This window comes from Tamandua tetradactyla, chromosome 18, assembly GCF_023851605.1.
Source record: "Tamandua tetradactyla isolate mTamTet1 chromosome 18, mTamTet1.pri, whole genome shotgun sequence".
Taxonomy (NCBI): domain Eukaryota; kingdom Metazoa; phylum Chordata; class Mammalia; order Pilosa; family Myrmecophagidae; genus Tamandua; species Tamandua tetradactyla.
This window is the reverse complement of record NC_135344.1, coordinates 19,653,985-19,678,699: the sequence shown is the minus strand read 5'-3', so window position 1 is coordinate 19,678,699 and position 24,715 is coordinate 19,653,985. Positions and strand designations below refer to the sequence as shown.

At 36.2% G+C, this 24,715-nt stretch overlaps 1 protein-coding gene across 2 annotated transcripts in view; it reads left to right on the top strand.

Moving 5' to 3' along the window:
• ZCCHC2 (zinc finger CCHC-type containing 2) overlaps positions 1-24,715 on the top strand; it is a 60,709-nt gene that overhangs the window by 30,328 nt on the left and 5,666 nt on the right. For both annotated transcript variants that reach the window (XM_077135309.1, XM_077135310.1), the window contains 7 exons: positions 6,094-6,188; positions 9,247-9,330; positions 11,024-11,081; positions 16,922-17,057; positions 18,167-18,231; positions 18,691-18,785; positions 22,490-22,618. In XM_077135309.1, coding sequence (XP_076991424.1) covers positions 6,094-6,188; positions 9,247-9,330; positions 11,024-11,081; positions 16,922-17,057; positions 18,167-18,231; positions 18,691-18,785; positions 22,490-22,618 — 662 coding nt within the window. The remainder of the gene's footprint in view (positions 1-6,093; positions 6,189-9,246; positions 9,331-11,023; positions 11,082-16,921; positions 17,058-18,166; positions 18,232-18,690; positions 18,786-22,489; positions 22,619-24,715) is intronic.

Sequence of the window (24,715 nt, the reverse complement as noted above, 5' to 3'; positions counted from 1 at the left end):
TGCATATCTCTTAATTTAATGACCTTCCCTCCTCCTCAGTAATGAACTGGGAATACTATGAATATATTCAGGATGAAAGCTTGTTCCCCAGTGGGAAAAGGCAGAAATCCAAGAGGGAGAGTGTTTTGACTGGAGTATGACAAGATCTAGGGTGTGACTGTGGAAGTAAATGGCTAGAATAAGATAGATGAAGTCACTGGGGAACAAACAACTGAACAGAGCCCGGAGGGTCTAATGGGTTCCCGTGTGGGTACTGAAGTGGGTATTCCCAGCATGATGGAAGACTTGCCGTGGAGAAGGCAGTAAGATAAGTACCAAAATTGAATATAAATGTGGAAGAATGACCTAGAACTTGGTCCCTGACAGAGGCTAGGTGAAACTGGGGAGTAGAACAGCAGTTTCACCCTTGTAGCCACATGCATGATAGGAGGATGGGATATGAAAACCTCCTCCTGAGTGGGCAGTAAGGATAGCTAGATTCCATGAGCTAGCTAGCTGGGTTTTAGAGGAAGGAGGTACAGGGTTCTGCCGCTGGTTGAAGAGGGGGGCAAGAGGAGGAGAACTGGCCAGGTCAAGGGAATGGGAGCATAGAGCACCACAGCGATGACGTCAGGTGAGAGCGAGGTGATGTGAAGAATAGTGGATTGAATTCCTGAGTCCCTTGTGCTATTCAGGCTTTAATAGGCATACAAATCTTCTGGGGGATCTTATCCAAATTACTGGAATGGGCCTGAGATTCTGCCAATCTAATAAGCTCCAGGAGGTGGTCGTGGTCCAGGTAGCAAGTAGCAAGGCCTTCGGTGGCTCATCTAGATTCCTCAACGACAAATGCAGGAAAAAAACATGAAATCTATTATGTGAGTATAAGAGTTTTCTAACTATCGCACAATACCTTGAAACCATTAAAAAACCCTGAAATTTAAGTACTTACACATCAATTTTCTGCATGATATAATAAAGAAAATGCACTGTAAGCAAAGTGACAACAATCCTCAAATTTCAGAAAAATTTACTAGCAATAATTTATGTGTTATAGAAAATTTGACAGGTACTCTTAATCTTTGGTGGTGAGGTGTGTCAGTTGGTAACATTTCTGTGGAACACTATTTGGCAATATCAGAATTTAAATGCAGATAACCTTTGAATAGTACCATTTCTAGTAATGCATCCTACAGATGTATTTGGAGTTTTTGTTATTGTTTCTTTTAATCGTTTTGGAATTTGTTTTGTTACCCCATCTGAGGTAAGGATCTAAATATATTTCTCATCAAACAATAAACTTCTGTTCAACAGATTAATTTATTTCATATTATTGATTTCCTGTATGGTTCTTTACATAAATTCTTAGGTATTTTGACATCTGTTTCTGGGCTCATTTTTTGTCAATCTGTCATTTTTGTTCTTGGATCACATTTTAATTATTGCAGGTTTATAGTTTATTAATAGGTAGTAGATCTGGTTTTCCTGGCACTGTTTCCAAAATTTCTTACCTGTCCTCACATATTTGTTTAGGTGAGAACATATTTGTATATATTTAAAACTTGATATATATGTGTTCTGGGAGACGTGCTGAACTCACCATGAGGTTGACTATATCTTCATACAGTCTCATTTTTAAACAGTCATCACTAGCTCTTATTCTTCTGTCCCCTAGCCCTTCAGAATAGCTAAGTCTAAAGCACTCAAGAAGGAGGCAGAGCAAGGCAGGAAGCTCCATCAGGACAGAGAAACATCATGTGGAGTGGGGAGGTCACCCACGTGTGGCTGAGGGTGGCTGGAGGCCTGGCACAGTGTTTTTGAGCCCCAGAAGGGCATAGGGGACATCCATGAGGAAGGACAGTGCAGGGTGGGGGAGCCCAGTAGGGTAGGGAGGGGAGCAGGGTGGGAGTGGGAGACCAACTATGACAGGGTGATTGGTCGAATATGTAAATACATTAAGGATAATGGGAACCAGGTTCCTCACTTTTGGAGAAGAAAATTGAAGTGTGGAAAAGGAGAGAGCCAGAATGAACTGAGTGTCTGTTGGAATTGAGGAAATTGGTATGAACTCACGATTGCCAGTATATATATATAGACAAATAAATACAGTGGTGTGTATAGGATATGTGTGTCCATTTATTACACAATTTTGTTCATTGAAAGGGCCTGGTAGCAGCAGCGGCCCAGTGGTAATGGCATATCTAGTGCCCAGATCTTGCTTTGTAAGTGCTATTCTCCATTAAAAGGACTAAGGCTCTTTGTAGGAAAAGCTGATTTCCTGGGCTTTTCCCAGGGCTGGGGAAGGAAAAGTACAAGATGAGACTGCTATGCCAAAAAGCAAGGAAGGGCCCAAGAATGATGTGGCTGTGTCTAAAGGACACAAGCCAAATCTCAGGCAAGTTGAATATCAAAATAGTAGTAGTATCTTTGAATAAAGTAGGAAACCATGAATCCATGTTGAAATAAATGGATAAATGAATAAATTAAATGCTTGAGGAATGTCAAAGTCCTTTGCACAAAATTCCCACAAAATAATGCTTATTAATTATAAGGGGAGAAAGAGTAGCTTTAGAATGAAGAAGCCTGGCAGACACCACTTTAATCAAGTAAATTGAACTTTATCACAAATTGGCATCTTCTGCCATGAGATCGGAGCAGCAAAAGAATACAGCGTCTCTCATTGGACATTCCTGCCATGAATCTAAACATGAGGACGCATCAGACAGACCTAAACTGACAATATTCCACAGATTCCCTGCCCTTCCTCTTAAAGCCGTGAGAGTCGAGGGCAGAGCGAAGAGCTGGAGCGGTGTGGCAGCTATGTGCAGTGTGGGGTTCTCAGTGGGGTCGCTGATAAAAAAGACGTTTTGGGTTCAACTGGCAAAACTTGAATGGGGTCTGAAAATTAGAAGGTAATAATTTATCAGTTATAAGTTTCCTGATATTGATTGTAGAATGTCTTTATAAGAAGTGATGCAGTTCCAGGTATTGGTGTATCAGATAAGCAACTTACAGTTCAGGAAGAAAAAATTCTTTGTACATATTTGCAGCTTTTATTTAAGTGTGAGAGTTTTCAGTGGGGTGGGGGGATTAATTATTTCCACAAGGAGCCTTGTTCAGAAATTTGGCTCTTAGCCAGGACCACCGTTAAAATACTGGGTCTGACTCCTTGTTTTAGTTCTTCAGGATTCTCCTCAGCAGTAGTCTTATTTTGCCTGTGTGTGTGTGTATGTGTGTTTTAAGATGTCCCTTTTACTTGTAAAGGTATTTATTCAAGCTAATAGTGAAAAATGTGAGGCAAGGTATAGTGTGAAAAGTCCCTAATATCGTATGTAACCTTACAGGAATTTCCTGTGCATTTATGGGCTCTTGGATTTACGTGTATGTATGTATTTTGTTGTACTTTCCCGTGAGTGGCCTTTGTGGTACTTTCCACTTTGGTATTGGTCTTACTGACTTATAAGAGTTAGATTAAAGAAAGGAACCCTGTTTGTCTTTATTTCTTGGCCATGTAGAGGTTTTAAATTTTAAGGTAGTCAGATTTATCATTCTTTTCTCTTATGATTTCAGGGCTCTGTGTCATGCTGAGAAAGACGTTTTCTCTTCACAGGTTGTATTTTGTATTTAAGATGTTTTCTTCTAGTACTTCTCCCCCCACCCTTACATACACACTGCATTTTTAAATCTTTGATTCATTTGTATTTTATTTTGGTGTAAGGAGTATGGTAGGGATCCATAACTTCTCCCAAGTGTCTAGCCAGTCAACTCCACACTGATAATCAGACGTTAGGACACTTCATTCTCAGTTTTGCATTTCAGATTATAGTAGCATCATCATTTGTGTCACTTAAGAAATGCAGTATTTATAAAGAATGGAGTAAGAAAATGAAAAGTGAGAAATGGGAAATGAGTTTATAAGCGAAATAAGGATTGATTGGTTATAGAGCACACTGCATCAGTTCCAAATATGCTATAAATTAGGAAAATGAAAATTATGGTGCTGAAATGTACATGTGAGGTTGGATGGATTATTTTTGTTGTGTCAAAATGTAACCCTGTTGTTTCCGTTCATTTCATTTAATTAGTAATATATTGCCCCAGTGACTTGAAAGGTCTTGTATTTATGGATTCATGAGCCTTGACTTCAGTCTGTATATTGATTTCAGTCCTCTGCCTTTATCTCGTATGGCTTTAATGTGTACCTTGGTGTTTTGTATAGCGGATATGCGTTGATATTTGGGGTCATAGGTAGCATCTAGGCTGGCATCTGGCTTGCAGGTCTTGAATTGAAGATTTGACTGTGCTTTTGGTCAGTTAGTTTGTGAATGTAAGTAGGCACAGGTTCCAGTACTGCCTTAGGGTTTTCAACCCATCTTCTTTGTCATGTGTTCAGACTTAGAAATTCAGGCTAGTTCCTTACATCAAATCTAACTGTTCTCCCTTGCTTCATTTTTCACCTATACCTCCTGTTGAATATGTACCTCCACATTTCAGTATCATGAACAATTTTGCCTCATATACAAAGCAATTCTGACCCATGAGAGTCGTCATCTCCTATGGTATTTAATGATTTTATACAAACCTAAATGATAGATCAAAAACCTTGAGGAGAAATTAAGAATTAGAATTGAATGAGCATTTAAAGTGTTCAAAAGTATAGAAGGTTGTTTATTTTTCAGAAACTTAAAACTTCCAGATTTTCCTGTGTCAGATGAGCCCTGAAAGTTAGAATACCAGTCTCTCCCAGAACATCAATCAGTTGCATTCCCTACCCCATCATGTTGACACCTCTTTTCAACATGAAGAAGTTAGAAAAGCCATTGCCCAAATATCCCTGAAGATTGAGAGAATGATCACATGAGATGGAGGAGGTATAATAGAGAAGTTAGGATTTAACAAAGGATTATGACTACTGAATCATTATGTAGATATTTCTGTTTAGTTTCTGTATTAGAACAGCCAGAAGGAAATACCTGAAATTGTGAAACTGTACCCATACTACACTTTGAAATTTACTCTAGAACGAACTACTTGTTAAACCATACTTTGAAATTTAATACTTCTCTCTCTCTCTCTCTCTCTCTATCTGTCTATCTCTATGTATATATGTATGTTATATTTCATAATAAAAAAAGTTTGAAAAAAAAATTTTTAAATAATAGAAGGGGATCTGTATGTTGAGCACCGGTGTACCAGGCAGTGTGCCAGTTTATTTGCATAAATTCTAGGTCTTTCCCTTGAGGAAATCGAGACTGAAAGACTGAATAATTTGCTTAGGGTGATTCAGCTTTTAGGTATTCAAATCCAGGAGTAGGCTATCCTTTAAAACTGTGTTGTAGCATATGCTAAAGAGCCTTTTTACAGGTAACACTGTAGGGAAGACCTCCAGTTGGAATTCTTTAATTACATTAGTAGAATATGGGGTAATTGGTTTTCAAAGATGACACATAACTTAGAGTCATGGTATGATTCACACTGAACATGAATCATCAGTTAGTCATACCTGAGGATATAGAAATACTTGCTACATATTAACTAAGTGACCTGACCACTGTGTTCATTATTTTCCAAGACTCTTAATTTACAAACTTGCCAATTCTCATGTTAAGAGTGTGGGAAAGTTCCTTAATGGCACAGCCAAATGATGAAAAGTAACAACACCTACGAAGAAGAGTAAAGAAATTCCAATTATTTTTTTGAATACAAAGGCAACTATTGATGACTTAGACAAAAGGCTGAAATAATATATCATTGCCAGAATTGAAACCTTTCTAGATTATATAAAATTTTAAAAATTAAAAACAAATCATGGAGTGGGCTATGGTGGCTCAGCAGGCAGAGTTCTTGCCTACCATGCCAGAGACCCAGGTTTGATTCTGGGTGCCTGCCCAAATGGAGGGGGGGGCGACCAAATGTTTTTAGTAGATTATTGCAAATAAGTTTTACCAATTTTTACATATTTCCTCCTGTAGGAAATAATATTTTCTTTAGGAAAATAAAATAGTTCTTAAGCTTGAATTAAACTGCCACTTAATCTGCTTTCTAATCTAAAATGAGATTCTCTTGGATATGTATTATATGAAATTAACAAATCTCTTTTCTTTTTATACGCAGGCAGCTATTTTCAACTTCATCACAAGCTTTTCTACAGAGTCAGAAAGTACACAGCTTTTTTCAGTCCATATCATCAGAATCTTTACACAGTCTCAGTAAGCATCCTTCTGTTCCTCTGTATGAATCTAACTTGATTGGTTTTCTTGCTTTACTATGCCATCTTGTATGAGATTGTTGTTTTAGTCAAAGTCAAAGAGTAGTGACATACGAGTATGAAATGTTTGTAGTTTTTAATGACTTTTACACTACAGTTTTTGAAGAGAATAATGTCTAAAAGCAAACATAACAAAATAGACTGATTCAAAGGCAATGTCTGGGTATCTTAAAGCTTTTTGGATGTCCCTGATTCTGAAGGTGTTTGATACACAACTGGCTTACAGGTTGAAGAGATGTTAAAATGTCACAGCTGGTTTACAGATTGAAGAGATATGCTATATTGAAGTTGGTTGCATAGTGTATAATCTGTAATCTGCCCCTTTCTTCCTATTCTCCCTGTCTCCATTAATGATTTCCCCGTCCTCCCCTCATCCTTAGTTGGGGACATCAGTCTTATTCCTTTCACTTTTCCTCCTCATATCTAGTCATTTAAAGGCCAGGACACAGGATGTCTCCCTATCTGTCCCTTCTTTACCAATCCTATTGTTTTACATTAGACTTTTCTTTCTTTCATGCAGAGGCTGTTTATCTCTAAGCCTAGCTCTTCTCCTAGATTCTGGTTTCTCACTCTATTTAACCTATCCCAGGATTACCTTAGATATAAAGTTGGATCAATCTCCTATTGAAAACCTTTAAAATTTGTACAAAGGTCAAGCCCTATCATGAGCTTCTTTGAGCCTCGTTTTTGACCTGTGTTCTAGCTGTTCGAAGGCTCGGTATTTACTCAGAACATCATCATTTCCTGTCTCAGTGTCTTTGCTCACTCTGTACTCTTATTTAAATGCCCGATTTAAATGCCCTTCTGTAGCATGCAGGCATCCCCAAGTCCACCCTCACATATGATACCGTTTGCCAATTCGGGGGTCCCCAAGACTACTGTCAGGTTCAGTAATTTGCTGGAAGGACTCACAGAGCTCCTGGAAAGCTGTTAAACTCATGATTAGTTTATTACAATGAGAGGATGTAAATTTAAATCAGCCAAGGAAAGAGATGAGCGCAGCAGAGACCAGAAAATTACGCACACATGGCTTATGATTGTCTTCTTCCACTGGAGTTGTGCGGGCAGCGCTTACCTCTCCCAGCAACGATGTGCGTGGCAGCCAAGGAAGCTCACCCAAGCCTTGGGGGCCAAAGTAAATGTGGCTGACCTTAGTTTCCAGCCTTTCTGGAGAGCATATTGATAACCCTGGCCCAGTGCCTCCAAGGAAGGAAAGACATTCTTATCAGGGAGAATAGTCCAAGGGCTTAGAGAGCACATCGCAGAACCATACTTCTCTTTGGGGAAGGTTACTTCTTCGCTACCCACCTTCTGTTACAGCCTGTTAAATCACATTCATTTTAAGACCCAACTGAAATATCACTTCTTCCATGAAACTTTTCCTGGTTTTCCTTATGTTCTTAAAGTTCAGTGTTACCCTTGGGTTACAGCACTCATCACAGTCTGCTTTGTGTTTAGTATGATACAAACATCTGTTTCAGCTAGATGTTCTGCCAGTAAAATTGATGTGTGCTTCAGGAGAATTCCTGCAGTCGTTAAACACAGCCAGTATAGGAAAAATGTTTTTTTCTTTAAATCTTTTCTGTTTCAAAGTCATATTTGCATTAACCTAAAGGAGAAAAAAATGTGTATTTTCTCAGATGTGGGGGGAAAAGAGGTGAGAAATATATTAATATAAATTGGATATTATAACATGTTTGGGTTAATTTTTGTTTTTTTATTTATTTTTTGGGAGGGTGGTTAACTTTTAAAGTGTCTCTGTGTGTGTGCATGTGTATATATATGTGTAAAATAAAGATATATGTGTATGTACCTTAAATATTTTAAACATTAGCAATTAGAATTAAACTATTCATGAAATCATAAATTTTAGTTAAGCAAGGGAAATGCCATGGTTAAATTTATGCCCTAGTAGTGGCAAGAGAATCCTGATCAGTCTGAAGATGTGTAGATATAATAGTCAATGCTTTCTTCCTGAACCAAGTGTGAGTACTTTTTCATGAATATCTGTAGATAGCATCTGTTTAATTCTAAACATACACTGAAGACAATATTGCTTTTAATTGAGATTAACAGGCTGGCAGAAAAACTCACTTAGGTGAGTAGTATATATATATATAACAATAATAGAAAACTCATTTTGAGAGTGTGACTATTTAAATTACATGTGCAATGAATGCTAAGGAGATTGTTGGTAGATTTTGTTTTAAGGTATCAGATTGTTGTAAAATTAAAATACTATATTTACAGTACACGATTTGAGGTTTTAGAAAATCTTGTCAGGATAATGCTCCTGTATGTCTGACTTGTTTCACCAGTGAACATTTTTTATTTTCATGCATAAAATTGACAGCTTTAGAAATTTTGTTCCCCTGAGATACAGAGCAGCACACCATATTCTGACACTCTCTAACACTGTGCAGACAACTATTAAATTCCTGAGGACTTAAGACGTTGAACTTTAGAATCCTGCTGGTCTATATTTTAATGGAGAAGGTAGTCCATTGCTATCAAAGTGCATTCTTTGGATCACTGCTGGTCCACAAATTGCTAGTTACTGGTCTGTAATACAGAACAGAAATTGATAATAGATATTGAGAGACTAATATAGCAATTTGACATTGTCACGTTATAGTTGTATTTCACAAAAGTAACAGTCCACAACAAATTGGAAATTTAAAACAGCAACAAAAGCAAAAGCTAACCACACCACAGATTGTTTGGTAAGCACCAATCTAGTTTTCCCCCATCTTACTCAGGAGCAAACTAGATTAAGTCCCTGCACATCTTATGGTTCTTGCAGAAAGAGCTGGCTCTGCTTTGAAGGTCCCCATGCCCAGTCCCGTAGTAATTTAGGCCAAAGACTCTAACTAGTAGAAATGTTCTTTTTGCTACTAGCTTCCACTCTCAACTTCTTTGGGGGAAAAATAATCATTATATTTATTTTCTCTCTAATGGAATTTTCCTACAAAGTTAATAGTATTGCATATTTCCTGCAGATAACTTACAGTCTTCTCTGAAGACCTCTAAGATATTAGAACACTTGAAAGAAGACAGCTCAGAAGCTTCAAGTCAGGAAGAAGGTAAATGTTCCTTACTGGAGTGAGTTATTCTTCCTGTTAATGGCACAAGAATAAGCACTTAGACCATTGGAACAGGTTAAGGCGACACAAAACATAAATGTGGAAACCTGAAGCGTGATAGAGATGGCATTACAAATAATGGGGAAAACGGTAAATGGTTTTGGCACAATTGGCTTTCCATGAGTAAAGAAAAATTGCATAATTAGATCTCCACTTGCATCATGTGCACAAACTATCAAGTAAATAACAAATAACTGAACTCAGAAGAAAATACACTGTATCTGGGGAAAGTAGGGTTTCTTAAGTTTCTTCTTCATAACACTAGTGGAAATTTTACTAATCTAAATTAAATTAGAACATAGGACAAAAGAAATCATAGTTAAAAATCAAGCCACAGACTGGGAGATGATATTTGCAGTATATTTACAAACAAAATAACTAAATCCCATAACAATCCTGTAAGTTGATGAGAAAAATCCAACTTAACAGAAATATGGATGAAAGATAAATAGGCAATTCATAGAAGAAGAAATTTAGTGGCCACTGAACAGTGATCAGCCTCTCTAGTAGTCAAGAAAATGCTAAATTAAAACAATAAGATGCCATTTCACACTCATCAGATTGTCAAAAAAAATGTTAAGTCTGACATTATCAAGGATATGAAGTAATGGGAACTCTTACTCACTGATGTTGAGAGTATAAATTAGTATAGCTATTTTGGAAAGAAATTTGGCTCAACATAGGAAAATCGGAGATAAATTTTATGCTGCTCTCCAGCAATTCTACTTCTTTAAAGTCGTTGTGCATGTGCTCAGGGGGAGCCAGATCCTGATGTTCACAGCAGTGTTGTTTGTAATAGCAAATCACTGGAATAACCTGAATATTTTAAATGTTAGTAAAGTTACAAATAAATTTTGGTATATTTGTGCTCTGTGGCAATTGAAAAAAGGATATTTATAGTATATTCAAACATGCAGCACCTCTGTGTCTAGGAACACATATATGGGTAGTATAAAAGAAACACATGCACCAGAATGTTTCCACAAAGTTCAAGGGACTGCTTAACCTCTGTAGAGGGAGAGCGGAATGCATGAAGAAAGGCTTTCCATTGTATCTGCAATATTTTGGTTCCTAAAAACAAAAACAAACAAAAAATCATAGGAGGTGTATACATGGGAGTTTATTATAAGAGATATGTTTTTTTAAAATACTCAAAACACTTCATTTTTTTAATGTTTAAAAGAACAGTTCTGGGTGCACAGGTAGTTCAGTGGTTGGAATGCATGCCTTTCATGCAGGAGACCCAGGTTCCATGCCCGGACCATGCACCACCCCCCGCCCAAAAAGAAACAAACCAAAAAAGCAGAACGGTTCTATCTGAAATCGAATGGTGTAGCTTTACAGTAGCATGCCCACATTAGACTGTGGAATTTTTTAGCTGAGATTAATTTGCTACTAGGTGAAATATGTTTGAAAGTCTATTTCAGGAAATCCAGTAGCTTATTTTGTCCTTGAAAAATGGTTTCTTTAAGAGATTTTTGTATTGAGAAATGTTAAATGCTTAGAAGTGTTCGTGCATGGCTCCGTGTTCTCATGGAGTTGTTTTGCCTGATCACAGAAACTTAAAAAAACTTTTTGGATTTTTGCTAAAACATTTGGTATAATAAACTAACAACGTTTTCCCTTACTTTAGATGTATTACAGCATACCATAATCCACAAGAAGCATACCGGGAAAAGTACCATCATGAAGTAGGTATCTAATTTCTAAAATATAAATGTCTTTATGCATTTTAAAATCAGTATTGTATTTAATTTAATTATGATATATTTGGATATAATTCAACCATTTTGTTCTCTTTCTATTTGTCTTACCTTTTTTATGTTTGTTTTCTGTACTTATCTTCTTTTGTGTTTTTAAAAAAGGTTTTTACTGCTAAATATAACATATATACAGAGAAAAGGGGGGGAAAAAAGCAGTGATTTTCAAAATACACTTCAACAAGTAGATGCAGAACAGATTTCAGAGTTTGTTATGGGTTACCATTCCACTATTTGAGATTTTTCCTTCTAGCTGCTCCAAAACATTGGAGGCTAGAAGAAATTTTTTTTCCTTTTTTGTTTGAAAACATATATACAGAACAATAAATTTCAAAGCAACAATTAGTTGTAAACAGATTTCAGAGTTTGGTATGGGTTACAATTCCACCACTTTAGGTTTTTACTTCTAGCTGCTCTAAGATGCTGGGAACTAGAAGAAATAACAGTGTAATGATTCAGCAGTCATGCTCGTTTAGTAAACCCGACCTTCTCTGTATAACTCCACCATCACCTTTGCTCTTTCTTCCACTTTTTAGGGGTACTTGGGCTATGCCCATTCTAACTTTTTCATGTTGGAAGGGCCTGTCACTGATATCTGATGGGGATGTAACCAGTTAATGTTCTGGAGACACTGACCCTTCTGCATTTCAGGACTTGTCTGGTCCAGGGACTTTTGGGTTATTTTGAATTCTGTTTTTCTCCTATAGCCTTTATGGTTAGACATTGTTTTTCTCTTTGTGTAGTTGTTACCCTAGAAATTATATGGTTCATCTTTGACTTAAGTCTCATAGTAATTTGTGCTTGTACCACTTTCCAAACATTTTGATGACCTTAGATCATTGTTAACTTCATTTGTCTCCTCTTGACTCATAAACCAGAGCTATCATGTTTTTAATTCTCTCTCTGTTCTAAGCCCCATGAAACCTTTTTTCAGTATTTATATTTTATTCATTCCATTGCTTTTCATTCCTTCATGTATCTCTAAGCATCCATCTATGATCATTTTCCTGTGTATTGAAGGTTACTTTAGTATTTCCTATAGTCACATCTGTCAGTGATGAATTCACTTAGTTTTTGTCTGAAAAATTTGTTTATTGTGCCTTCATTTTGAAAGATGTTTTTGCTGGGTGTAGCATTTGTTGGTGGATATTTTGTAACAGTGCTTTGAAACAGGTAGCTTCGTTGTGTCCTGATTGCATGCCTTTGGTGCTTGCACGGTATCCTAAGCCCACCTCTGATTTTTTGCTGCAGATGCAGTAGTCAGGCTGTGTGATCTCAGGCTCCCTCATGTTAGAACTGTCCCACCTCCAGGATGTACCAGTCTTTCCACCTTTTGCCCCAGGATCTTTTCTGATTCTCTAGGAACCTGCTTGACCCTCAAACAAGCATAGTTCAGAAGTGCAAGGGAGTTAAATCACCCAGGGTCAACCCTCAGCTGGTGGGGGAGGTCCCAGGGATTTATTTATTTAAAAAAATATATGGTTTTTTTTTGCATGGGCAAGCACCAGGAATCTAACCCAGGTCTCGGGAATGGCAAGGGAGAATTCTGCCACTGAGCGACCATCGCACCGCCCTCTTGTATTTAATTTTTTTGGTCTCAGAGGTTTTGATCCCTTATTGCTGATGGTGACAACCTCAATTATAGTGTTTTTTTTTTTTTTCTTCCTTTCTATCTTATTGTCCCTATTCCCTCACTTTCTGCTTCCTGGGATCAGCTCCCAAATAAACAGCTCATTCCAGTTTCAGCTTTTGGGGAGAACTAAAACATGAGATATCTGGCTTCCATTGTTTCTGTCCCTTTTATTGTTGCTCCTTTAAAGGTAAAATGTTTTTTCTCTCTGATTGCTTTTTTTTTTTTAACTTTTTTATTAATTAAAAAAAATTCTCTGATTGCTTTTAAGATTTTTCCAGTGTCTGGTTTTCATCAGTTGCCCTGTGAAAGACTTTGTTAGCTTTCTTTGAATGAATTCTCCTTGAATCTGTCTTGATATCTCTTGGCTTTAAAAAAGTCCTAGCTGTTGTCTTCTTAAATATTGCCCCAACCCTGTGTTCTTTCTCCTCCAGAGACCTCAGGTCCCTGTGTGTTGGATTTTTCATTATGTACCATATATGTCTTTTAAACTCTTTGTTATATTTTTCAAATTATTTTCCTCTCAGTACCATATATGTCTTTTAAACTCTGTTATATTTTTCAAATTATTTTCCTCTCAGTATTCCATTATGAATGTTTTCTTCTGACCAAGTTTCCTCTTTATTAATTTTCTGCATCTATTTTCTATCTACTGAGTTTTTAATTTCAGTTTATTTTATAGTTTTGGTATTTAAATTTAGTTCTGTACTTTTCCAGAATTCTCAATCTTGCCTTATTTGTTGGACATGTTAAGCACTAGTATTTTTTTTTAACTTTTTTATTGTATAATATAACATATATACAAAGCCAAGAAATAAAAAGCAGTGGTTTTCAAAGTACTCTTCAACAAGCAGTTACAGGACAGATCCCAGAGTTTGTCATGGATTACCATACGATCCTTTCAGAATTTTCTTTCTAGCTGTTCCAGAATATAGGAAGCTAGAAGGAATAAACTTTTTTTTTATCATTACAATTGACTTTTTATTCTTTCTTGTGAAAAATAACATATAAAAAAAGCAATAAATTTCAAAGCACTGCACAACAATTAGTTCTAGAACAGATTTCAGAGTTTGGTATGGCTTACAATTCCACAATTTTAGGGTTTTAGTTCTAGCTGCTCTAAGATGCTGGAAACTAAAAGAAATATCAACTTAATGATTCAGCAATCGTATGTTTTTTTAAACCCTACTTTCTCTGTATAACTCCACCATCACCTTTGATGTTTCTCCCACTCTTTAGGGGTATTTGGCCATTCTAACTTTTTCATGTTGGAAGGGTCTGTCACTAATATGGGATAGGGAGATGGAACTCACTGATGTTCTGGAGAGGCTGGGCCCTCGAGGTTTCAGGGTTTACCTGGTCCAGGGACCCATCTGGAGACTGTAGGCTTCTGGAAAAGCACTAGGATTTTGCGTTCATGTCCAATAACTCCATTGTCTGGATCCTCTCTGGATTAGTTTCTCTTGCATGTTTCTTTTTTTCAATTATTTAATATTTTACTACTTTTTATGAGAGAAGTTGTAAGTTTCCAGAAAAATCATGTGTAAAATACAGATACTACTTAGATGTCATCCTGTTATCAACACCTTGCATTGTTGTGGTAAATTTGCTGCAATTGATGAAAGAATATTCTTATAATTATGGTGTTATTAACTATAGTCCATCATTTACTCTAGGGGTCAATGTGTTGTACAGGCATGTGGATATATTTTTTAAAATTTTATTCTAACATATACAAACCTAGTATTTCCTCCTTTTAAGTGCATCTAAATATATATTTCAGTGTTGTTGATTACATTCACAATGTGCTACCACACGTTTCATTACCAAAACTTTTCCATCTTTTTAAGATCAAGAAGTGTGAGTCCTCCAACTCTGTTCTTTTTCAAGATGGCTTTTGTATTTGAGATCCCTTACCCTTCCATATAAATTTGATATTTGGCTTTTTCATTTCTGTGAAGAAAGCTGTTGGAATTTTGAGTGGGATTGCGTTAAATCTATAAATTGCTTTGGGTAGAATTGCCATCTTAGCAATATTTAGTCATCTTCCAATCCATGAACACAGAATGTCGTATAACCTATATATGTATAGGTTAGATTTATTCCTAGGTATATTTATTCTTTTAGTTGCTATTATAAATGGAATTTTTTAAAAATTTAGTCTTCCAGTTGTTCATTATCAGTGTATAGAAACAGTGATTGCTCTTGTACCCTGCCACTTTGCTGAATTCATTTATTAGCTCTAGTGGCTTTGTCATGGATTGTTCAGAATTTTTTTGTATAGGATCATGTCATTTGCAAATAAAGTTTTACATCTTCCTTTCCGATTTGGATGCCTTTCATGTTTTTTCCTTACCTAATGACTGGCTAGAACTTCCAGTACAATGTTGTATAATAATGGTGACAGTAGGCATTCTTGTCTTATTCCTGATATCAGAGGGAAAGCTTTCAGCTTTTACTATTAAGTATTATGTTAACTGTGGGTTTTTCATACATGCCTTTATCATGTTCAGGAATTTTCCTTCTATTCCTAGCATTCTAAGTGTTTTTGTAAGAATGGGTGCTGGATTTTATCAAACGTGATTCCTCCATAATTGAAATGATAATGTGTTTTTTTTCCCTTTGTTCTGTTACTGTGGTATATTACATTCATTGATTTGCTTATGTTGTGATTTTTTCCCTTTTTTATTAATGTAGTTTATTGTATTAACTGACTTTCTACATGTTAAACCGCCTGTGCATACCTGGGATAAATCCCACTTGATCCTGGTGTGTAATTCTTTTAATATGCTGTTGAATTAAGTTTGCTAATATTTTGTTGAGGATTTCTGTGTCTGTATTCACAAGAGACATTGGTCTGTAATGTTCTTTTCCTATGGTGTCTTTATGTGGCTTTGATAGGATGGTGATGATGTTGACTTTGTAGAATTAATTAGGAAGTATTTTTCCCTCTTCAATTTTTTAGAAGAACTTGAGCAGGATTGGTGTTAAATCTTCTGAAATGTTTGGTAAAATTCTCCTATGACACATTCTTTGTTGAGAGGTGTTTTTTGTTTTTTGTTTTTAAATTACTGTTTGAATCCCTTTGCTAGTTATTGTTTTATTGAGATCTTCTGTTTCTTCTTGAGTCACTGTAGGAAGTTTGTGTGTGTCTAGGAGTTTGTCCATTTCATCTGGGTTGTCTAATTTGTTGGAATGTAGTTATTCATAGTATCCTCTTGTAGTTCTTTTTTATTTTTGTGGAGTCGGTAGTGATGACCCCCTCTTCATTTCTGTTTTTAAGTTATTTGTGTCCCCTTTTTGTCAGTCTAGCAAAAGTTTTGTCAATTTTATTGATCTTTTCAAACAACTTTTGGTGTCATTGATTTATTTTTTTATTCTCTATTTCATTAATCTCCACTCTAATCATTGTTATTTCCTTCCTTCTGCTTATTTGGGGTTTAGTTTGCTCTTCTTTTTCTAGTTCTTCCAGTTTTAAGATGAGGTCTCTTATTTAAGACCTTTCTTGCTTTTCAATGTGACATTTAGAGCTATAAATTTCTCTTTGAGCACTGCTTTTGCTGCATCCTATAAGTTTTGATATGTTGTGTTTCATTTTAATTAGCCCCAAGATATATCCTAATTTCCCTTGTGATGTCTTTGAACTCACTGGTTGTTTAAGGGTACACTATTTCTTTTTTAAGGGTACATTTTTTAAGGCTAAATTCACAGATTTGTGAATTTTCCACTTCTCTGTTAAGTTTCATTTGGTTTTCAGTCATTATCTGATCCCTCCATATAGCAGTTATATGCAGTACTTAGTACAGAAATTCTCTCCAAATTTAGAGGTATACAGGTTTTCTGTTCCCCAATTGTAAGTATTGTAAGATGGCCATAGCATAGAGTCCAAAGGCAAAATACACATGTATTATTACTCCCTTTAGAGATAGTGTCAATTATTAAATAAAGTAGATGTGTATTGGTTTATTTCCTATAATATGCATTTTGTTGTTGTTGTTTAGAACTATCACTAGAAATGCTGTAGAAAGCTAATGTACTGAGGAAAGGGTTACTATTGCTTCTTCATTGTGTGATTTCACAGGATAGATTATTGAGGACAATTTTTCATAATTTAAAGATATGCACACTTTTCCTTTGATAGCACTATTGGTACAAGTTGTTCTCCATTGGATGGACTGACCTTGCAATATTCTGAACAGAATGGAATTGTGGATTGGAGGAAGCAAGGCTGCACCACCATACAGCACCCAGAGCACTGTGTGACCTTAGCTGACCAGGTAAAAACGATTTGTTTTTTGCAAAACAGTTACAGCATTATTACTCTATAAGAAAATTGAGTTCTACAAATATTCTGTCATCTGATACATCTGGCAAAAGGAAATGAAAGCATGATAAAAATGCTTTAAACTTTAAACTTAACCTGGTATATATGTTCTAAGCTCCTCTGAGAACTGAAGAAGTAATTAGATTTACTTTGTCATGCAGAATTTGTATACTTTAATAAGATACCTGAATGTTTATTCTAACTGGGAGTACATTAAATTGTTATGCCAAATTTTCTTGCTTTTGGAGTAATCGTTCACATTTCAGATACTATCTTGCTACTACCAGTGATGTGAATTTTGAAACTGAGATTCTTTCATGAGTAGTTGGGCCAGTTTACTGGCACTTGTGTCACAGGAAACATTTGCTTTCCTTATGAACTGAATATAATAAGAGAGCACAATGTTCTCAGGTAGGTTTAGTGTAGTACAGCGGCATCATCCGCAGGCATGCAAAGAATCTTTTTCTATCTAGAAAATAGAATTGTTAACCTAATTTTATCTCTGGCCAACACTCAGATCCACTGTTAACTTGTTCTAGAATATGTTTTTACAAAGTAAAGCATTAAAGCATATTTTGAGAAATAGTAAATTGTCTCAGTTATACTTATTTAATGGCCTGTTTCAGTGAAAATCCATATTTATTTAATGGCATGTTTTCATTGAACAGTTTTACTTCAGTGTCTACACCTTTTTTTCTTAGAGTTAGTAGAAAAAAAAAAGTATGTGTTGTCAATTTTACCAGTGTGAACTTCTGGAGAATACAAGTAAACCTATAACAAATACCCGTCACTTCATTGTGTTTTGTCTTGAGGTCAGAAGAATACAGGTTCATTTTCAAAAAGCAAACTAAAAAGTAGTTTTCTTGTGAAAACTTAAGACTCTTAAGGATATACAGATTTTAATGGTACTAGTAGGTGATTTCAAAAATAGGTTGGAAATCAAAATTTATTAGAATATACAACTGAGAAGGTGACAATTTAATGTTTGATATCAGAACAAGAGGATAACTGCATGATTATAATGGTTTAGCTTTACTCTGGTCTTACTATTCTTTCTAACAGCATTCAGCTGAAAAATGGAGCTTATCTTCAATAAATAAGAAGAAAGGAAAACCACAAATAGAAAAGTAGGTACAATTTAATGTTTCTAGTATCAGATTGGTAAGGAAAGACATAACATGTATTCTACTATGGGTATGTTAGTTTATGTAATATAAATAGTATTTTTCCATTAGCTTTCTTTATATATTTTTACTTCTGGGCTTTATTTTTTAAGTTCAGATTTTTAACTTTTTAATTTATTTTTTAAATTAAATAAAAGAAAATAATTTATTATTATTTTTTAAGTTTTTCAGATACAGGTGATAAAATTAAAGCTATTGTCAAATATATTCACTTTAAAGGAGCAGAACTTTCAGAACTGTCCAGTAAGAAGGGTGACTCTTACTACTGTTCGAATTATACCTTACTGAAATTAATTTCTTTAATCTTTAAAAATTTTTGAGGGGGATTTTGATAATACAGTACTTGATGTGCTGAGTAGAGGACTCCATGAAAAATGTTTGTGACATGTACATTCGGTTTAGGGAGAAAATTAAGAAAACTGACAACAGATTGAATAGTAGAATAAATGGCATTCGGCTCTCCGGTGCTCAGCATGCCCATGGTGGTGCTGTGAAAGGTAAGGAAGTTGTTTTCTTTCAGTTACCTATCACCCAAATATATTCAGCATGATGCTTATTTTATTAGTAGGCTTCAAGCTGTCATGTGAAATCTTTATACTTTTAGCTTGCATTAATGTAAAGCAAGGACTGACCTAAACAATTTTAAAATGTTAGCAGAGTTAATGTAAGGGATATGATTTGGTCATGGAAGTAAACATTTCCTTTGCCACAATTACATTGACCTGCCTTTTCCCATCCTTTGCTGGCAGTAGTCTCCTAACTTGTTTCCTTTTCAAGCCAGGCTCTGCTCCAGAGTGCAGTTTCAGAGAACACAGAAGACCTCCCCCACATCTTTGCAGGCCACCCTCATGGAAGCCATATATATTTCAGAATATTCTTGACCCTTTTTGTGATTTAATAACTGTCCTTTATAGTGTTTTATGGGGTTTAGGGGAATTCATATCTTCAAGATTTTGTTGTACAAGGTTCATGTGGTTTCCATTTACCACCATTATTTTAAGGTTCCTTAATGTATTTTTTTATGTTATTTATTTTTTATTGATATATATTATATATTCACATACCATGTAATCATCCAAAGTATATAATCAGTGGTTCATAATATCATCATATAGCTGTGCATTTATCACAACTTTTTTTTTCTTTTTTATGTAAAACAATATATATACAAAAAAGCAATAAATTTCAAAGAGCATGGCAACAATCAGCTGCAGAACAGACTTCAGAGCCTGGCATGGGCCACAACTCCACATTTTTAAGTTTTTACTACTAGCTGCTCCCAGACAAAAGAAATAGCAATATAATGATTCAGCAATCACACTTATTTGTTAAACCTGACCTTCTCTTTATAAGTCCACCATCACCTTTCATCTTTCTCCCACTCTTTAGGGGTATTTGGGCTCTGCCCATTCTAACTTTTTCATGTGGGAAGAGGCTGTCAATAATATGGGATAGAGGAATGGAAAACTAGTTGATGTCTGGAGAGGCTAGCCACTCTGCATTTCAGGACTTATTTGGTTCAGGGACCCATCTGGAGGTTGCAAATTTCTGTAAAGTTACCCTAGTGCATGGAACCTTCATGGAATCTTATCTAATGCACTAGGTGTTCTTTAGGATTCGCTGGAATGTTTTTTTGGTTGGGGTTTGACAAGCTGTGATAGGCAATGTCTAACTGAAGCTCGCATAAGATTGACCTCCAGAGTTGCCTCTCGACTCTATTTGAACTTTCTCAGCCACTGATACCTTATTTGTTACACTGCTTTTCTCCCTTTTGGTTAGGATAGCATTGTTGATCCTATGATGCCAGGGCCAGACTCATCCCTGGGAATCGTCTCCCATGTCACCAGGGGGGACTTTCACCCGTGGATGTCATGTCCCATGTAGGGGGAAGGGCAATGATTTCCCTTGCAATTTGGGCTTAGAGAGAGTGAGACCACATCTGAGCAACAAAAGTAGTCCTCTGGAAGTAACTCTTAGCATACCTATAGGTATGCTAAGCTCATCTGCCACCTATCTAAGCTTCACAAGAGCAAGCTCAAGATCAAGGGCTTGGCCTACGGATTTGGTCGTCCCTAATGTTTGATACAGTATGGGGGGGGGGGTTCCCTGGTGGTAAAATTTAATATTTCCATATTTTTTCCCCATCCCTCAGGGAGGGGCCCTTTGTTTTTAAGTCCAAGGTTTTACGTTCATTTAGCTGAGAAATGCTCCTTGTACTGGTTCATTGATTATTTGTCTGTGTTTTTTACCTTTACTATCAATAGTAAAGATAATATAAGATATAAAGAGAGAAAAGCTCACAGACCTCTAGGATAATGTTTTGTCCTTGTGTCTGATTAACAGATTTGTCAGATGGCTTCACCCACCCATAAAGATTTTTATTTAGATTTTATTCAGATGTTAGTACATTCAGTTATGATGCAGTATAAATAACCAGGATATAAATATATATATTTACATTTTTATATAAAAAATTTATATATTTTAATAAATATATATTTATCAAATTTTTTTTTTAGCGTGGGCAGGCTCTGAGAATTGAACCCAGGTCTCTGGCATGGCAGGCCAGAATATATTTTTTAAGGGGGTATATTTTCAAACTAGATATTTGTATGAAGAGATTGAATATTGACAAAAGAAAAATGGTTACATTTTTAATCTGAAATCATATGGGCATCTTATTGAAGCAGGTGAGTCTCTTTGAGGGGAAAATGACATGGAAAAAAACTCATGTACTTTATATAAGCATTTAATTCCAAGAAGATGTTATCACATTTCACTATTTTAGAGGTCTCCAGTGATGATGAGCTAAAAGAGGGAGGAAAAGCTGGAAAAAAAAAAAAACACGTGGTCTCTCTCATGGACTAGTGGAAATACCTTCTGCCAGTCTCCCTGTCTCTGTTATTTCTTCCTTCCAGTTTCTTTTCTTTATTGCCACCAGGTTTGTCTCCATTAGTACAATTTAATGCCTTATTGTTTGGCCAGTATAGCACATTAAATTGTCTTTAAAAAACCACTGGTGTTAGTTTGCATCACTTTCCTTAGTCACGTGACTGGTAATTCAGAGCCTGTTGGGCCTAAGTGTACTCTGGATTACTTTCTTGTAAAATTCTTACTTGCTCATGTAACACTTCTGCCTCTCTTATAACCTCATGATATTTTGTGTAGTTTTACCTTGGCAGTTTGGCATTTTATTGCCCAGAAAGAATTAGCACCATGCGCATTTTTACTGACTTTATTTCTTCAGTATTCATCTAATATTTGAGTGGCTGGGCTACACTAGGTCACCTTTTGCAATCTTAGTACCATTATAAATTTACCCTCCTTAAAAGCACGTTAGTCAACTAAACTGCTCAGGACACAAACCACATCTTTTTCTCTAATGTATTTTGCCCAAGTGATTAATAATCATTACCTTTTATTGGTCCTAGTAAGTTGCAGAGGAAATGTTTCAGTGATAGTTTTATAAGATCCTTCTGGAAGGCCTTATAAGGAGATTTATACATTAAACATGTTATGAATGCTTGCTTTAAGGCAGGAGCTATGCTAGTTAGTTACTGGGTTTACAGAAATGAATGGACAGTTTCCTAAGTTAGGGGCAGTGCAGAAATGCCCAGTGCTAGATATACCAATAAACTCTTCTGTGCCCCCAGCCGATAGCTAATTAATCATGGTGGGTGCTGTACCCCCACACTTCACTCTACATGAGGTTTGGTCTCTGGACAGAACTCAAGGGGCTACTCAAGTCTAGTAGATGGAAAGCAATTTACCCTTTTAAATGCCTCAAACATAGTAATTTTAACTTAAAACACATTTTGTAAATCAGATCTACTTTTGAGTTCTTTCAAAGAACGAACTTTCATCAACTCGAGGAGTTAAAATACTGAGACTTAGAAAGTAGATCAGAGTGATAGTATTAGACCCTACAAAGAACCTTTGTACTGACTGGTTTCATAAAGTCAGTAAGAATGACATCTTCCTCCATGCTTTTAGGAATGTATTTATCAATTATTTTAAATTGTTTTCTATTAAAATTGTGATTCAATAATGAATTTTCACCTAAATCGAGGACAAGCATTTTAGGTGGTTATAGAAGAACTAAAAAATATATATTTACATGGCCATTAATTTCTAATGGTTCAATTCAGAAATTATTTGAACTACTTAACATGATTTTTAAAAATAGAGTTGTTAATTTTAGATGTGAATTTGGACATTGGATCTGGACATGACACATGCGGAGAAACATCTTCAGAGAGTTACAGCTCTCCATCTAGCCCACTACATGATGGAAGAGAAAGCTTTGAAAGTGAAGAAGAAAAAGATAGAGGTTCGCTGTTTGGTGGAGGGGTGGAAAGAGGGGGGGATGGTAGAATGGAGGAGGGAAATGTGTGTGGTTAAAATCAAACTCAAATATAAGCATGTTATGTTGCTATAATTTAATTGGTATTAAGGGTGTCTAACAGACTGTTGCCTTGGCAGTTCCTTAGCAATGTTGGTTTTATAAACTTACTTCACTGAATATGAAATTAAATAGACTGGGTCATAACAAAATGTGGTATGTTGTTAGGTGCATATGTGTTTATTATGTTTTTCTGATGGATTGACCCATTTATCATTATAAAATATCTTTCTTTGTCTCTAATAAGAGTTTTTGTCTTAAAGTCTCTTTTGTCTGATAACAGTTTTGCCACTCCAGCTCTCTTTTGGGTCGTTTTTATCTCTTTTTTCATCATTTTACTTTACATCTGTATGTCTTTGAATCTAAATGTAGTTAGATCATATTTTTTAATTCATTCTCCCAATTTCTCCCATAATTGCTGGTAAGGTAGGATTTACATCTGCTAATTTTATGAATGTTTATGTCTTTACTTCCTCTTTGTGCAGAGCCTCAGAGTCAGCCAGAGGTGAGAACTTAGGGCCTTGCTGGGTCTTTCCTGGGCATGCACACTGCACTATACATGAGTGTGTCCTAGATCCCCAAGAATGTTTTGGAGTTTTTCAAAGCCCCCCTGTGGACAACTCATTCTCCAGTTTTTACTTTCAAGTTTTTGGTCAGCTCTTGGCAGCCCCAACTTATTAAACAATTGTTTGTTTATGCCAGATGCCTCCAGGTAGAGCAGTTCACATAGAGTGAAATGATACAAACCCTGAGAATGGAGCTTTTTTTTTTACCAACAGCTTGACCAGTCAGATAGCATGAGTTCTTTGGAGCTAGGGCTTTGGGGAGCAATAGCCCATACTCCTTTTAATGGCTGCCAGGCTGCTGGCTGTCAGCTACTGTAGTTGCAGAACTGTTAGTTTTCAGGACTACTTCCAAGCTGGAGCTAGGAGGATGGGATTAAGATAAATTAAAACACCATTAGCCTCATTGTTCTTGTCTAGATTCAGCTGTTTTTCTTGAATAAACACTCCTTGGGTTGTTGTAAGCCTTAAGCTAATTTCCAGAGTTTCGAAAAAGTTGGCTTTGACAGTTTGGGCCTGTTCTCATTGTTTTTATGGGGTAGTATATTTTTGAAGTTCCTTACTCTCCACCATTAAGAAGTTAGATCTCGAAAATGTGTATATGGAAGGAGGATGTTGTAGTTCTTTACAGATGATAATAGCATCCAGTTGGTAACATCTTAGAAGATGTGTCATGCTGGGGGGCAAGATCAAATTCTTTCTCTTGGGTCACCTTTTGGTAGCCATCGTAGAGCTCAGTGTTCTGGCAGCATGTGCTCTTCTTACCTGCAGCCTGCAGGAACTAAGCTTCGGTGCAGTGGCCATGGTGCTGATGCAGCACATGCAATTCAAAATCGGTCTTTGTAGTCAGAACAAAGGGAACATGTAGTGACTCCACGTCTAAGTTCTCTCATCTGAGGCTGCTCTGCACTTCTAGTCTTCAGTTTATTTCTGAGAGAAAAAAAGGAAAGTGCCCTTTCACAAAGTTGGTATGAAGGTTCAATGAGGGTGCTTATAGTCATTTCCTAGAAGAGACATGTTTTCAGTATGTTTCATCTTACAGGTTGTGCTTGCTTCTGTGGGAGGTGCAGATAATCCTGTGGCCTTTTTTAGCTAATAACTGTGTGGGTTTGGGCTCCAGGTCACAATTGTTATAGTAAAACTGTACACTCAGGAGAACCCTGTAGCTGCCCTTTCCTGTCCTCAGGTGGCCTGATTGGACCTGTATGGAGGAACTTGCCCTGTTTTTCCAATAGACTTGGCTATTAAGTAGCTAAATGAGTCTTCCCTAAGCAGAATAATCATTTAGGACTCTCTAAAATCAGCTAAAACTACCCACTTTGGTAGATATTTTTGGAATGTTGAGTGCACGAAAAGGTGTCTTTGAAAAACATGTGCTTTGTTGTTATTACTGGTTATTGGGGTGGGTTTTGTTGTTGGTTTCAGACTTCATACTTTTAAAAGTCAAAGTGAAAAGGATGAA